General features: G+C 39.6%; 1 protein-coding gene across 1 annotated transcript in view; it reads right to left on the reverse strand.

Moving 5' to 3' along the window:
• Positions 1 to 18192, reverse strand: part of LOC136880893 (putative uncharacterized protein DDB_G0282129) — a 312164-nt gene that overhangs the window by 33942 nt on the left and 260030 nt on the right. Inside the window, exon 4 of the mRNA XM_067153424.2 lies at positions 7852 to 7977. Coding sequence (XP_067009525.2) covers positions 7852 to 7977 — 126 coding nt within the window. The remainder of the gene's footprint in view (positions 1 to 7851; positions 7978 to 18192) is intronic.

Raw genomic sequence — 18192 nt, forward strand, 5'->3', positions numbered from 1 at the left:
TTTACATCCCGAGTACCAAAGTTTGTACCGAAGGAGTTCTTTTACGTGCCAGTAAATCTACCGACACGAGGCTGGCGTATATAAGCACGTTGAAATATCACCTTACTGACCTGGGATCGAACCCACCAACGCAATAAACAAACCAGAAAACTGCACTGGTAGTAGACAGGCTTCAACCCGTATCTCCTTGAACTGGCTATTTCATATTTAATTGTTTGGAAGCATTCACTGTATGGCCTTAAACAAAGCAAACAAGCTTATGTATTTACATGACTGTTCATACCGTGATCATAACAACGGGCCTTCCAGTTTTACGTGGAATCTGAACCACAAGGATGTGACTGTTCGTTTCAAAAATCCCAATGCATTGGCCGGGATTCAAACCACAGCCGCCTCTGTGAAAAGCCAGTCTAGTTAACTACAATTAGTTAATACATTTTAATGTTTTTTAACGTCTCACTAACTACATACTTTTGACGGTTTTCGGAGACTCCGAAATGCCAGAATTTTGTCCCCCAAGAGTTATTTTGCATGCCAATAAATCTACCGACACGAAGAGGAAGTATTTGAGCAGCTTCAAATATCACCGGAATGAGCCAGGAACGAACCTGCCACGTTGGGGTTAGAAGGCCAGCACCTCAACCGTCCGAGCCACTCAGCCAGGCTACATTTGGTTAACTGCTCTGGTTCGGGGACTGTGCATTTGTATTCGTTTTAGTATACCTTTATTGTCGCACAGCACATCATACTACGAACGCAGAAACGTACAATAGGGAATACACCCCTCCTCATAGTGCTGGAGCCAGGAAGGAAATATGATCTTAAAACTAGACAAAATTCACATCCAATGCCGATCCTGATAAATTGAGAAAAAAGGAGGAAGACGATAGCACGGCAGTACATGGGGCTATCTGACAATTCACACACACATCGGGACTCTGAAACATGATACACTTCGGGTCCAACCAAAAAGCAAAAAGAGAAAAAGGAAATATAATCACATTGATGGTGTAGACTGTTCGATGTAATTTATTTAACTTAATGAATTATTGCAAAAGGTTGGGTGGACTTGGCTGTCCCTTACTTAAGTTTCGAGGAAATGGATAATGGCCACACGTGTTGCCAATTGTCCAGTACATCATAGGCACGGTCTTCGCAAACGTATTCACCTGGCATTGAAATAATCATGTTTTACTTCCGTTAAGTGCAATGAAAATAACTGAACATTGAAAAAAATACCAAATTTACATTCTGACAAGTTGCCTTAAAAAAATTAAAAGTACGCATCATTTACAGTAAACTGAATATCGGATTGATATCAAGAGAATACTTTCTTTCATGCAGTTCTGGAAGCAGTTTGTCTTGCTTTACGTCGCATCGACACAGGTACTATAGCGACGATGGAATAGGAAGGGGGTAGGAGTGGGAATGAAACGGCCGCGGCCTTATTAAGGTATAGCCCCAGCATTTTGCCTGGTATGAAAATGGGAAACTACGGAAAACCACATTCAGGGTTGGGTTCGAACCTACTATCTCCCGGAGGCAAACCCACTATTTGTTATTTTAGATACCGTTGAACAGTTTTTTATACAAGTTAAGCCATATTTTTGGGTCATTGACCCTCCCTACACACACCATAGAAAGTTGTGTAATCATTTTTGTTTTTACGTTCCACTAATTACTTTTACGGTTTACGGAGACGGCGAGGTGCCGGAATTTATTCCCCCAGGAGTTCTTTTACGTTCCAGTAAATCTACCGACATGAGGTTGACGTATTTTAGCATCTTTAAATACCACTGGACTGAGCCGGGATCGTTCATGCCAAGTAGGAGTCAGAAGGCCAGTGTCTCAACCGCCTGAGCCACTCAGCCCAGCAGGAAGAAGTTTTATGGACAACGGTCAGATCGATACCTGCGTTAACCGGTATTTCTGGTATTTTAGTATTTTCAGTTTTGAACTGAAACAGTAACTTCTACATACTTAGTCCCATGGCCAAAGCCAACCAGAAAGACACTAGTCCAGGAAAGGTGGTTATTTTCCACTGTGGAACATGAAATTAATTTATAATGTTTTAGATTGCCCTTACTCGACTTGTACGTAATTGGACTTACGTGTGCCTTGTCTATGGAGTTAACAGGAATCACTAAAAGTCGATTCCATTGCTCACTGGGAGCAACCAAGCTGCCGAGTTGTGCACTTGTAGGATTGGTGCAGAGGTTACGAATTTAATAAATTTAACAAGCTTGGGAGAACTCTAATCTGGAATAGAAGCAATGAGTGGTAACTAGTTCTGCAATTTTCAATCCACGGTCAGCAACAATGAACTGAAAAGTTGTAATTAGTTAGCCTGGATGTTCGCACGGTGTACACGCATAGCGCATATCAACCAGATGGCGGGCGCCATCGGAACCTTATTTTCTTAACCAGTGACCAAGAACCTCGTCTGCTGTTGCAACGCGGCCATCCGTAAACAATACAAGTCTTGGCGCCGCATTCGTCTTGTGGATGAACCGTGAAAAAAACCGTTCCACATCGTTAATAAGCTGATCACAGGACGTACCACTTCGTCTACAGATAAATAATCACTGGACTCTTACTGGAAATATAGAACTGATGTTAACGATTGTGATATCACAGATAACCCTGAGGTATGCATTATTTATTTCATATGTTAAGTTGAAAGGTTTTCTGTACTGAATATTGTTTGTATATATGTGTACTGTACTCTGAAATCGAAATTATTTATGGATATTAACGGAACATTCACTGAATCACCAGTGATGACAACACCGAGAAATTGGGCGAACAAAGTCTTGGGGAAGGAGTACAAGATGAAAAATAAGTTCAAAACGAAAGTAATGGATTGCAATCCAAGAAAGTTAGGTGACGCAGGAAATATTAGATTAGGAATTGACATTTTAAATAAAGTACATGAATATTGTTACTTGGATAGTAAACTAACTCTTGTATGGAAGTAAAACATGGGCGATAACTCAAAGAAAGAGAATATAAGCGTTTGAAATATGATATTACAGAAGAATGCTGAAGGTGAGATTGGTAGGTCGAATCACAAATGAAGAGGTACTGAATCGAATTGAGAGAGGAGACAGACTTGGCTATTTGACGATAAGAAGGGAAAGAATGATAGGACGTATCTTGAGACACCCAGAACTTGTTCAGTCAGTTTTTGAAGGGAGTGTAGGCGGTAAAATGTGTAGGGGAAGACCAAGGTGTGAATATGACCAACAGATTAGAGCAGTTGTAGAATGTAGTAGTTACGCAGAAATGAAAAGACTAACACAATATAGGACGATATGGAAGCTGCATCAAACAAGTCTATGGACTAATGAATAAACCAACAAAAAATCTACATAAAGGAGCGAGGCTATGTGATTGGATGACTATGAAAGGTTATCCACTAGGCATTGGTTAAGCGCAGGAAGCTGCCTGTTGTCCAGTGTCTACAGGAACTTACTGTCTATGGTCCAATAGTGTTTGTCTATTGTCGACTGCACGTGAACAGCAGTGTTAACACCTGTTTGTTCTCAAGAATGTGTTCTTGGACTGCTATGCTTCTTAAAAATATAGGTCTGCTTTTATGGCCAAGACGAGATCTGAGGAAAATAAAACTTATGTTCTGCAAAGTAAACAATACTTAAACCAGTGTTTATATCAGTGTTGTGACGGAAAGGTACAGTATTGGAGAAATTTTATCGATCAGGATACAGTGCACCAGTCTCTCAGACTTTTGTATGGTTGCACAAATTCAGGGAAGTGCGTCACTTTTGAACTATAATGCAGTTTTGTAACCACAGTTTAGCAAGTTGGAGTATTCCCAGTCGTTCTGCTTTGTCTGTGAAACAATCACTAAAAGGGGCTCTCAACTTGGGAGCGTGGTTTAGCGATCTCACGGCCCTAATCTGAGTCCTAGCATTGCTTCCACTTACTTGTGCCAAGCTCCTCCCATCTATACAATCGGACCTCCCTTGGTCAACTCTTGTTTTTCTTTTCGATCCCAACGGAAGCTCCCTTATACAAAGTGGACCTACCAAGATTTTTTAAGGGCGGAAGAAGTCCAGTCGACACTACGTCGAACGATATCGGCACGTAAAAGGTTTCTGGCAACGAATTTGGTGTTTACCCAATAAAATCAATGAAACTCGACCAGAGAAGTAAGAGAAAACCATTTCTCCGCCATCTGGTGGAGTGAAATTGATGGGCAGGCATCCTAAATGGTGTCAGGTATGTCTTCACATGTCCGGCCCCGTGGAGAAGGCCGGGTGACAGGCGGACGCGGGTTCGATTCCTGGCAGGGTCAGAGTTTTTAATTGTAATGATTAATATCCCTGGCCTGGGGACTGGGTGTTTGTGACGTCCTTAATATGTCATAAATTTAGTTTTTTCTCATGAGATTTTAAGTCCTATTTTTTCTGCTTGCTCTACCAGTATAGCAATCTGCTTCTATGCATCAGAGATGTCTTTGGCAATTAGTGCCATATCAGCAGACGCTAGATAGTCTATTGTTTATTTACTTATTTATACTTTCCTTCACCGAAGGATTGTAAATTACATTCTTCTTCAGAATATTACCTATTAAATTCGTGACCGTTTTTCACGAAGTACGGACTTTCATATAGAAATCCATTCTGCTCATGCATGGCAGATAACGAGAGTATTAGAAAACAGTGAAATACATTTCTACTCTCATTCACTTTTTTATTATCTTCTATACTCTTCTCGAAAGATTGCAATAACGTTGATAAAAGGTTTCGTTGAAAACTCGACCGACTTTCATTTCCTAGCTAAATAAATATACGACAGAATTTGATGGGTTCATAAGATCCTTGACCGCAGAAAACTCTTATTTTCTGAGCCAGAAATACACTCCAGTGTTTACGTTATTATTGCATAGAGTAACAGAAATACATCCACACAGAGAACTTCGAAGATTTCTAAATGTAAACTCGATCTTTGCTCCGCTAACTTCGAAGAAACATCCAGATATCGGATTCTGCATTTGAAGTTACATGGCATAGTTACGCGTATCAACGTTTCACAGCAGACTTAGATAACTGAAGCGTTTTACGTAAAAGAAAAAATGAAATAGGCTATGTGAATACGCCAAAATATAGTAGTTTCTATCAATTACGTATAATTTCAATATCATAGTATTACATTATTTGTCCAGTTTTAATACATAAACTTTGAGTTCTGCTTGTATAGCCTAGATTCGTCATATACCTCTATATTGTCGACCACAAAATGACTTATTTTACTTAAATCGGTTAAGGTGTATATTTACTATGCACGAACGTTCGAGAAGAGCGTCGATTCATCATGGCCTAGAATATTTACCAAAACCGTTCTGATTGGTGGACACATAATTTTCTGCCCTACACTTGCGTGTACGCAACCAGACTGTTTGCGGTTTACATTTATAACGTTTTATTATTTTCATCAACAATCAGAAAATATGAATAGAATGGAGAGAGAGAGAGAGAGAGAGAGAGAGAGAGAGAGAGAGAGAGTTGGGGTGGGGATAAGATAGCCTCATCTGTTAAGGGGAGTTCGAATGCCCTATCTCACATATGTTAAAAGTGTCAAACTTACATAGTCCTCTAATTTTCTTCAGCTACACTTTTAAAATATTTATATTGCTTTTACCAGTTCGAATGAAATGTCATTTATAACTCTTATTACATTTGACAGGACATTTTCCGTCAACGGAAACCGTGAGGAAACGGCTGAAGGGATTTCAATGAGCGACCTCACTTTTTAAATTTTATAATATTAAGGTTCTGCGAAAAGAAGCAATTTTTATAGCATTGTCAATTTCATACGTAATTTTGCGATTTTCTTCAAGTAGCTTCATGGTCTTCCACTCTGTACCGTGCGGCACCTGGCGTACTTCCAATGCCCTACACAACGTACCGTGTGGCATCTGGTATCACGAGTAGTACTAGAGCGGGAGAATCGCCAGTTTGAAGCAGAAACGTGTTAGAATACTGCTAAGACAGTAGCTGTGGCTTGAGGCTTTAGTGTTAAAAACTTACGGATTTGTCTTCACTACAGACAAAATTTTCATAAATGTGTTAGGTTATTACCCTGATATTACTTTAAGTGCCATATTTCATTATATTGAAAGCAAGATTTTTCTAGTATTTGCTGCACTAGCTAGTGGACAATTTCAATTACATTATTATTATTATTATTATTATTATTATTATTATTATTATTATTATTATAAGGGCCTAATATCCAGGTCATCAGTCCATTTCCATTAAAGATAATTTTGAAAGGAACAAATATCAAATGCCAAAAACCGACAAAAATAACGTATAAATTATGCAATTAAGTACTGAATAACAAACTAAGCATCCCACTTTAGGCAGTCACATTTTTATGGCATCCTAACAAAGTAAATAACGACGTTGTTTCTACCAATTCCTGCAGACTGAAGCCTTCTCTATCACTTGTTTTCAGAATGGGACGTTTCAAGTGAAGCATAACGTATGAAAACCGGAGTAATATTGGTAGTCCAAAGGTTTATGAGATTTGTTAAGGGAACCAGATATATGGCTGCCTGGTAGTAGAAAGAAATTAGTCTTCACCGTAGACGGTTAATCAAAGAATTAACTGCAGGCATTTCAAATGTGGATGTATCGCAATAATTTTCCAAGATCCCATAGGTAGACCATGTCACTAACGAGGATGTACTCCGTCGTACTGGGAAAACGTGAGAAGTCTTACCCCTCCTTCAGCAGGCTATTTCGGAAGTCTAAGAAGAAGGGAAAGAAAAATAAGAAAAAGAAGGCCCAACGATTCACCCTAATAATATGGTGAAGATCCAGTCAACGATGACTTAATCACGAAACAGCGTCCTTACTAATATTTTTGAATTGAAGTCCACGCAGCATCTGACAACTGATTGCACTACATCTTTAATTTGTTATACAGTCGGAATGTACACTGTATTTATACAGAGAGAGTCTCTTAGAACGTGAAAGTACAAGAAGGTGATTCGGAAAGTGATATGGAGTATAACAAAGCCAAGATGTACAGTCTAATAAACAACAGATTTTGGGACCACAACTGTACGTTGTTAAGACAAATTGCGCATCCAGGTCTGAACCGAATGTCACTAGAGCAACTGCCAATCCTTAGGAACACTCGCAACACCCAGTTTAACCATAAACGCGAACAGCGAGTGTGTACGAGACCTCCGTACCGTAATCTGCGGGTAGACTTGAGTGTGCCTGTGTAGCGCTGAGAAACTGATCGAGGTAGCTTCCACCGTAGTCAACATTGAGTAGACCCACTTCGCTTGCCAGAGGCAACGCAACACGATACGCACTGTCCTCCAATTTTGATAAACTGTAATTAACAAACGGTAACAGTGCACTGGACCATACTTCTTACTTTACTATCCTCATCATCGCCCTAGCCAAATCCCTGCGTTTTGCCATGGAGGAGAGATTTTCCCTGTAGTATTCTGAAGCACTGGATACATTTACTTACATATCGCGAACTTCATACCTTGCAAAAGACTAAACATAATTCCCTATTTTGTACAGAGAAAAATGGTACGAAGCATAGTACCACTGATCTATGGCGTGTTATAGTGTCAACAACACGAGAAACTTTTCAGTTAATTGGAACAATTTGTGTAGTCTTTACCATGAAACACATTATCTCATTTCTACACTACACCATAGACTTATGGAGACAGGTCGTCAAGAGGCCAGCTACACTATGCCACTACATCCTTACGGAGAGTTAGAATAAGACACATGTTCCATCATAAGAAACACGCTAACCACGAATAACGCAAAGAGCAAAACTGGTACTTACGTCCGGACTGGTGAGGCAGGTGGTTGTTGACGGGGCGTGTCATTACGTGGGATGTGGCCGAGTTGGTCGAACCGTCACTCAAGGGACTAGCGGAACGGCCTGCATCCCGCTGCTTCTTTGAGGACCCTGCAATAAGAGAAACAATACATCGATACCATAGGCTTACCTAAAATATATTACATTAAAGTACAATACACTATCAAAGAAAAAGGGGTAGAAAAACTGAGCGATAGCATGGAGAAGAATCAATTGAGATGGTTTGGACATGTTATGAGGATGGAGGAGAGAAGGATACTAAATAGAAAGTGTTGGAGGCTAAATATAGAGGGACCGGGCGAGTTGGCCGTGCGCGTAGAGGCGCGCGGCTGTGAGCTTGCATCCGGGAGATAGTAGGTTCGAATCCCACTATCGGCAGCCCTGAAAATGGTTTTCCGTGGTTTCCCATTTTCACACCAGGCAAATGCTGGGGCTGTACCTTAATTAAGGCCACGGCCGCTTCCTTCCAACTCCTAGGCCTTTCCTATACCATCGTCGCCATAAGACCTATCTGTGTCGGTGCGACGTAAAGCCCCTAGCAAAAAAATATATATATAGAGGGAAAGAGGGCAAGAGGGAGACCCGGAGCAAGATGGATGGACACTGTCAAGAACAGTGCAAGAAAAAGAAGACTGAACTGGCATAAAATTACTAAAGAGGAGTGGTGGAAGAAAAGGCAGCGGTGGAGGAGTACCATAAACACCGCGACCTGACAGGAGGTGGACAAGGGGAAATAAAAATGATGAGGATGACAATATCAAAATTCAGATGCTTGTAACCTTTAAAACTGATATCAGATAAGGAAAGCGAGTTCCTAGGGAACATTCTTATATGAAAATCTGTAGTAAGTACCTCTTATACTCATGTTTTGAAAAATCTTGATCAAGAAGAGGAATCTGAACCGTATCATTACGTTGAAAACAAGCATTACTATAATTTAGCCAGCATGGTACAGTGTACAGAAATGCTGGATGACTGTTACCGAAAATAATTATGAATGTACACCGGATCATTATATGGAGTTGATCTTGGATTAGGATGAGAAGTTCAATAAGTAGAATTAATTATAGCCATAGTCGAATGGGAAGCAGTTCCAGTTGCGGTCCTTTTTTTTCTTAATGAAATACAAATGTTGGCTTGGCGCTAGTGATTTAACGCAGTGGAAATTTCCGCGGAGTGCAGCGCATCGAGTGGGCGGGATGCCATGACAACACAGTAGCCACTTTGTTGGACAATTCTGCGTAGCGTCTCGAAGCCAAAAACTTTTCCATTTGACACAGACTAATGGAGGAGTGCGTGTTCAAAATGCCCTATTTCCACCCTAAGAAAGTTGTGGAATAACTCAAGGAGACTTACAATAAAATGCACATGGAACGTACTCATGAGCGGGTAATATCCTATTCTGGTCTGGATTGCTCACGACATTCGATAGTATTCAACTACTGCAATGCATGTGGACGAAATACTATAAAAAATTGAAGTTGAAAAGCACCCTTTAAACAGACACTCCACTACTGTGTTTAAAGTTTCCCCAAACGTCATCTTACGGTAGTCCGACTCGTTGGCTGGTCGGTCAGAGGGCCATGGGTTCGATTTCCGGCCGGGTGGGGGATTTTAACCTTCATTGGTTAATTATAATCGCCCGGGGGCTGGGGTTTATGCTGTCCCCAACATCCCTGCAACTCACACACTACACATAACACTATCTTCCACCACAATAACACGCAGTTACCTACACACGGCAGATGCCGCCCACCCTCATCGGAGGGTCTGCCTTACAAGGACTGCACTCTGCTATAAATAGCCACACAAAATTATTATCTTATGGTAAACCAGAAGCCGATCGAACGTGATCACAGATGTATAGTCCGAAAATGAGTACATAGTATTCTGTGTTCCTCGTATTCAATACATCACAATTATGAAAATGCAGTCGAATCCCGATATCTCGAATCACCTCGGGAGCTAAATATTATTTCGAGTCATCGAAATTTCAAGATAAAGAATTCTCGGTTTTGAAAATACATAACCAAATTATCCGTATCTACGAGTTCATACAATATTATTTAACCACAATAAAAATGCACTCGAAGAATTTTAAGACTTGAATTACAACACTTATTATAGCAACTCGAAGACTCATTACATAAGAAACAAACATTCTACCATTAACACATTGAAAAAAAAGTTTGTTTTTTTCTTTTTTCTTTTTACGACAGCAGTTACTGTTACGGAAACAATTTAATTTACATTTGACTGTCTGTGTGTAGGTTTGATCAACCCACCAGGGGTGGACAGATGTAAACATGCAGAGGTCGGACGGAAGATGTACTATAGCCTGTAGTATGTTAAGGAATAATAACACAAACCTTAGATGTTGTATTGCACAGTCATTTTGGTACAACATTCGATTTGCTGAATATTTTCAGTTTTTGGGGAAGAAACCTTTGCTTCGGGAAATAGAGAAATTCGTAATACAGAAATGCACGGGAAGAATAGGACAAACTGTCAGGAAACTGAAGTTACTACGAGAAAGAAAATTTGAGAAATGGAGTTTCGAGATATCGAGGTTTGACTGTAAGTCTCCTATGTACATCTAAACCCTCTTGATACCCATAACAAACATCTATAGATTCAATTGTTCCTAAGGAAAGTGCACCTGCGAGGAACTTATACAATACCAAAAGATCTCACATATTTTGAGTGACTGTAGATAGACCTACTTCGGACACTGATAGAAGTATCATCTTCAAAAGCCATGTGATTATAATGAATACAAACGTGAGAATGCTTTGCTGTTATGTAGTCGCTGTTCGTCTTCCGTAGCGTTGAAACGTGGACATTTGAAAGAGGCAGTTAGCAAGATCTTCAGATATCACTGTTAATCACTGATTTGTCTGCCCCATCCAGATTCATCTGAGGACGTGTATAGATGACAAGAAGTGAACTTTTCTGATCCAAGAATGCCAATTATTTGCTTTATCCAGAGGTAATAACTCCTCCCAAGTTAAAATTCTGAGCCAGGTATCATGGAAGATTAATTTTGCAACAGTTCCTACTGGTTCAAAAAGTCCTGATGATCACAGAACTGGTATTGTGAGCCAACAATGTGAGCGAAATTCTACGGAGAATGAAGGAGACGAAGTATCGACCACTGTCAAGGTAACAAGATTAAGAGAAAAGAAAAAAGAAAATAAAGCTCAGATATATCGGTCGTATCATGAGGAATAGAAACATATTGGTTACTTTAGTCCATTCCGAAAGAAATTTGTTAGGAAGAGGATCCCATGGTTAAAATATCTGAGAATCTGGACATCGAAAACTACAGAAACTATTCAGAGCAGCGTCAGCAAGAAGGACACAGCTGGGACGGTTGCCAACATCTGGAATGGATAGGGATCGGAAGAAGGAAAGTTTCAGCAGAGCTTTGACTACATTCTCCTCTATGTCGCTCCTGAGTATATACTGACAATGAGTCTGCGTGAAAAATTATGGCTAGAATAGGAGAATGGTATCCTGAGACCTCCGGATATTCAGCATATTGTTCGTCTATAATGTGTAGAAATTAGCTGGGGAAAATATCAGTTCCCAGATATGAAACAACGTATTAAAATGAAACATCTCGCGCTCGCATTGTTCGGAACTTTTTCTGGTCAAAATGAGTACCTGCATATAAATTATCGTCCAAGTAAAGGCAACTTTTCTGTGAAAATACATTGCTTGAAGAAAAGGCACCCAAAATTTATCGTAATATTTTATGAACTAACATTATTGGGTAAATCTAATCAATACTTTACACAACAAAGTGAATCTGCAAATCATATGTATTTCTATGATATCTACAGCGAAGCATTTTTCTGCTATTTGGTTTAATGTCTCACTAACTCAGGTCAAATATTTGTAAAGATGGCATTGGAAAGGGCTAGGACTGGGAACAGCCGTGGTCTTAATTCATGGACCTTAAACTACATTTGCCTGGTGTGAAAATGTGAAAACAAGGAGATTCATCTACAGGGCTGTCAACTGATGGTTTCGAACCCAATATCTCGTATATGCAAGCTTACAGTTACGCGCGCTGTACCAGAGTCAGTTCAAAGTAATTATGTTAAAATTTAATATGCACAATAATAAGAATGTCGATTTCTTAGACATGACTAAAAGGTAGTTTTTACCGCACTGTAGCGGAATGTGACGAACTCATCCTACCTTAATCACAAAATTGCTCGAGGTAAACCGAAAAAGTAGCTAGTATTATTAGTAATATGAACAGGATGAAAGACAGTGGTGTATTCATCATAGGGTATGAAAGAAATTAATTAGGAATAAACACTTTGGGGAAGGGAGAAGAGGTTACAAAGGAGTCTAACAGAGAGACTCCTCTTAAAGTAAGCAGCAGGGAAGTAGCGGAGAATAAAGTGTTATGTGCTAACAAAGGATTACGGGGGAGCTTGGTTCATTCACGGAAGCTTGCATACTGATAGCGAAAAGTGTCTAAGATCCAGGATCTTGTGCGCCGTGACTTAAACTGGATAGTCAACTTGTCGAGCAGTGTTGTTTGGCGGGTTGCGTATTGTAAAATGCGCCGACGAGTGCACCATTGGACGTCGACCGAGCAGATCGATAGGGCTAATTCTGTGTAGTAGGTTATGGCGGAGAGAAGGGGAGTGACATGAATGAAGGAGGGGAAGTTAATGTAGGGGAGCGAATCGAAATCGTGGCGAAAGGGAGGAGAGTACAAGATAAGGAGTCTTGGAGACACTAGTTATGTTTCATTCTGAAATTATATTCGGAAAATGAGACTATTTAGACGAATCGGCACTTCTTTATGTTTGTTCATTGCTGTGTTCAGCAATATGAAATGGAGGAATTTTATAAATACTTTAACTTTTCTTTTGTAGTGATAAATAATTTAACTGGTTTTAAATCCTACTGAATACTACTCCGAATCTTGGAGAAGCCGACGTGCAGGGATTTTGTCCCGTAGATCTCTTACACGTGATAGCATACTGAAATATTTCAGCACTTGTAACTACTACCGGAATGAGTCAAGATAGAATCCGGTAAGTTAGGCTCAGAAGGCAGGGATTTAACGTGTTAGTCACTCAGCCCGGCATAGAAGTCAGTGAAGACCATGGATTTGTATGGACCTTGAATGAATTTTTTGTGCATTACCGTCTTTCACATTGATTCCTGCCCCTATTCTAATAGTCTTTCAATACATACATAGGAAGTGACAATGATTTTCCTAAATAAAGATCTTAATATCTTTCAGGATACTGTTTCTGGATTACTAACAGTTTTTGGAATTTGCTACACCAATGCTCTCCCAAATTGAAACCACAGACGAAATAAGACCTCTATGTGGACATGGATGTTTGTGAAAGGAACATTTTATGAGTTTTCGCGGTATTTTCTACAAATGAGACTTGAGAAAATGGTTCAGATTACACCTCAGAATACAGTACTTGGATTGTGGACTGGATAAGCCCTACATTCTTAAACTGTAATTCGTTTTTATATTATGTAGTTTCTAAATAGAAATTGCAGTCCGTTATTTTCATCATGAAGTAAACTACTGGATATTTTCAAATGCAAATTTTCCGAAAATATGAACCTGAATGTTGTGCATGCTAACTTTGTGTAATAAGTTAAACATACTAGAATACTCCGTACTTCGTTCATTGTTTCATTACGATAGGTTAAGGCACTATAACGAATATCCTGTTCTCTTCAACGCTTTCATCTTGAAAGAGGCAAGTGAAAACAAGAAGAAACTGATTTTTCAACCTCTACGTGGGGTCAGCTTTAAACTTTCTTCAGCTTATCCGAGTTATTTCTGGAATCATTGGAGTCACCCTGGCTCATTTATGGTTTGGCCGGGGGTTTAAAGCCGGATGCCCCTTCTGACGCCACGTGATCGAGATGGAAATCTCAACCTAGGATCGACGAGAATTCGACCTTCAGCTGTCGAGGTGGGAAGCCAGCAGCAAGTCACTGAGCTATCACGTCCCCAATAACAACTTACTTTCTCTAAATTGGCTGTACCAAGCAAGTTAATTGCTCTGAACTAACATTCTGGAGATAGTAGGGTAGTTTGTTTTGCTCATGGTTTAACGTCGCACTAATACATCCACGGTTTATCGGCAACGGAAGGATGGGAAAGGGCCAGGACTGACAAGATAGCGTCCGTGGCCTTTAAGGTACAACCCCAGAATTTACCTGGCAAGAGAATGGAAAGCCACGGAAAGTCATCTTAAGGGTTGTCATTGGTGTGACTCGAACCCACCATCTTCCGAATGTTAACAGAGAGTTGTAACCCTCCTTTCCCGTCCCATTGTCACCAGAAACCTGCGTACGTTATTGTTACGTTAAACTACGAGAGGAAAAGAACTTGCTGCGTAGAATAGTCAGGGGCTGTTCTATGCTCAAGGTTGTGAGATCGAGTTACCCTGCAGTTGATTGGCTTTTAAGAATTTTTAACAGTAAGAAACTCTTGCCAGTTTTGTAGCTCGTTAAAGAACTTCGTTGCTAGGCAAAATGAGGAGTAACTGAGAGGATATTAAAATTATAACATTATTACTTCTATTCTGAAGCCGGAAATATATAGCTTAAGAATCTGAGAAACCAGAACATTCTTTAAGAAAAGAGATCCGGTCAATTCAAAGACGAAGCATAACATCCCAAGTTAGACATATTATTCTCTAGAAAACGAAGAGAGATAAATCAGCTCTAGATCTACAATATAATTCCAATTATATAATAGAAACTAGAAATGCGAACTACGTTAGTTTTTTTAATCGTTTGAAAAGTTGAATTATTTAAATAGGGATTTTAATGGAATGTTTCTCCAATTTGAACACTGGATTCCTGAGCATCATCCTTCTTCAAGAAATTTAGACCATTTCATATTTCTTCTGCCATACAGCTCTTATCCTCTGTTTATTCACTTAGAACGGAGATATCACTTAATCTTCCGTAGTTAATATAGATTAGGTTAGTTTCAAATCAGTCCATGCGTATAATTCTATGAATATCCAATTCTCCTGCGTTTGTCATGGTATACAGAGCGCCGACTCTGATATGGAGACACAAGTAATCAATAACTCATCAGAGTCAGATCGCAATAAACACGGAAGCGTGCTTCTTATTTGATTGTATCTCAGGGTTCTCTTGGGAATCTCGCGATGTCTAAAGGATCGATGTTAACCATGGGTTATAAAGCATCACGACGACACAGGAAACAATGCTTTTACACAGATATTGTGCACATTCCTATAAAATACTAAATGGTAACCAAGGTAAAACTTTAATTTACCGTTTATGGAAACCTTCCAAAAGAAAATATACTGCGGCCTCTTTGAAATTACGTATGTATTCTATAGATTCGAAGCGTGTCAAATAATGAGAATCGCTGGTATTCCATATGAGATATTATTATTATTAATAATATTAATAATAATAATAATAATAATCATCATCATCATCATCATCATAATAATAATAATAATAATAATAATAATAATAATAATAATAATAATAATAATAATCATCATCATCATCATCATCATCATCATGATAGACCGTTGTGCCTTTCAGCGTTCGGTCTTCAAGCCTCTGAATTTAGTAAATTTCGCCACAATCCTCTACTTGCAAATAGTGCTGTGTTCCATTTAGTTCTATACCTCTTATATTTAAATCGTTAGAAACTGAGTAACCATCATCGTCTTGGTCTCCCTCTACTTCTATTACCCTCCATAACAGAGTCCATTATTCTCCTAGGTAACCTGTCCTCCTCGATTCTCCTCACATGACCCCACCACCGAAGCCGGTTTATGCGTACAGCCTCATTCATCGAGTTAATTCCTAACTTAGCCTTTATCTCCTAATTCCGAATACCCTCCTACTATTGTTCCCACCTGATTGTACCAGCAATAATTCTTGCTACATTCATGTCTGTTACTTGTAACTTATTCATAAGATATTCGGAGTCCACCCAGCCTTCGCTCAGGTAAAACAAAGTTGGTTTGAAAACAGACCGATGTAAAGCTAGCTTCGTCCGGAGCCAACTCCCTTCTTACAGAATACTGTTGATCGCAACTGTGAGCTCACTGTATTCTAATTACTACACCTTGATTCAATCTCACTGTATTACCATCCTGGGAGAACCCAACCTAAATACTTGAAATTATCTACCTCTTCCAGCTTTGTGTCACCTGACATTCAATTCTGTTGAACGTCTTACTTACCGACATCAATTTAGTCTTCGAAAGGCTAATTTTAACACCATACTTATTGCACCTATTTTCAAGTTCAAAGATATTAGACTACAAGCTTTCGGCACAATCTGCCACTAAGACAAGTCGTCAGCATAGGCCAGACTTATTACTACTACATTTCCACCTAACTGAATCCTTCCCTGTCACTTTATACCTTTCAGCAGATGATCCATGTAAACTACGAAAAGCACAGGTGAAAGATTACAGCTTTGTCTAACCCCTGTAAGTACCCTGAACCAAGAACTCAATCTACCATCAATTCTCACTGCAGCCCAATTGTTAACATAAATGCCTTTGATTGATTTTAATAATCTACCCGTAATTCCATAGTCCCACAGTATGGCGAACATCTTTCCCCTCGGTACCCTGTCATATGCATTCTCTAGATCTATGTAACAAAACACAACTGTCTATTCCTCTCGTAACTTTTTCAATAACCTGGTACATACTGAAAATCTGATCCTGACAGCCTCTCTGTGGTCTGAAACCACACTGGTTTTCATCCAACTTCCTCTCAACCACTGATCGCACCCTCCCTTCCAAGATGCCAGTGAATACTTTGCCTGATATACTAATCACTGATATACCTCGATATACCTCGATGATAATAATAATAACAATAATAATAATTTATTATTACATCATTGTTCTGCAAGGATGACGTGTGCGCCCAGACGAAATTATCCTTGTATCGGCCTGTTTTCAGATACTTCACTGTACGAGAGTGGAAGAAGGGTGGACTCAGGATAACTTAGTAGTTGGAATTAACAGATAAGAAAGTAGTGAAAAATAGTTCTGGCATAAAAAGGCGGGAAGAATGGCAGGACAGTATTTGTAATGAGGAGATAAAGGCTAAGTTAGAAATAAACTCAATGGATGAAGCTGTATGTATAAATCAGGATTCGGTGTGGAGTCATGTAAGGCGAATGTACGGGGATAGGTTACCTCGGAAAATAAGGGACTCGGCCCATCGAGAGGAAGACAAGTAGAGGAAGACCAAGCCGTCGATGGTCAGATTAGGTTTTTAATGATTTAGAGGTAGGAAGTATGTAAATGAACGACGCCACAAAGCTAGTTACAAATCTAGGACTGTGAAGACGCTTAGGTAATTCGCAGGAGCTTGCATAATAACGTAGAAAAGCATAACAGTCTATAACGAAAATTATTTCCTAGCGTTTAGTCCCGCATTGGTGCAGGGTCCACTTTTAAACATGCCATCCTGAACTTCCTGCGATCAAGGGCTCAGTTTTAGTGATATCTACAAGACGCACGTCTTCCTTGTTGCAGTCGAATCACCGCTTCTTGGGACGACCTCGGGTTCAAGAACCTCTGGATCAATTTCGAGGGCTGTGTGTATCACTGATCTGCAGGGCCTTAGACGACTTGACCATGACATCTAAGTCGTGCTTCTCGTATCTTCTCTAGGATAGGTGCCACTTCCAATCGCCTTCGGACGTCTTCATTTCTTGCATGGTCCAATATTGTAAGTCCCAGTGACCAACGTAACATTTTCATCTCCATACCTTGCAGAACCTGCTCATGCGTTTTAATTGTAGGCCAGCATTCCGACCCAAATTGTGCAACTGGTCGGACCAAGGATTTATTATTATTATTATTATTATTCTATTATTATTTCTGTTTAACGAGATCGGTCTTCAAGATAATTGGCCTCGTAACTTATTTAACTTCTCATTCACAGACAGTAAACACCCGTAGCCGATGCCTACTAAGTTCAAAGTCTCTAAAATCAAGTTATAGTAACCGTTTCATTTCTTTCGAATGAACAGCTTGCGGAACAGATATTCTGTAACACTATTCAAAAGCTTTGAATTAAAAACTGTGTTAATGAAATTTATTCTTTTTACTTTGGAGCTAATTTCAAAATTTCAAATTTATGGAAAGTTAGTATCATCTGCCACATACGAAGGAAACCAGCACGATTTGTTCCGACAAGAAAATAAGTGTTTCGGAAATGTTGCAAACTTTGGGCTGTGAAGCCTTAAAAGCAAGGAGACGAGCTGCTCGACTA

Source organism: Anabrus simplex, chromosome 9, assembly GCF_040414725.1.
Source record: "Anabrus simplex isolate iqAnaSimp1 chromosome 9, ASM4041472v1, whole genome shotgun sequence".
In the NCBI taxonomy this organism is placed as follows: domain Eukaryota; kingdom Metazoa; phylum Arthropoda; class Insecta; order Orthoptera; family Tettigoniidae; genus Anabrus; species Anabrus simplex.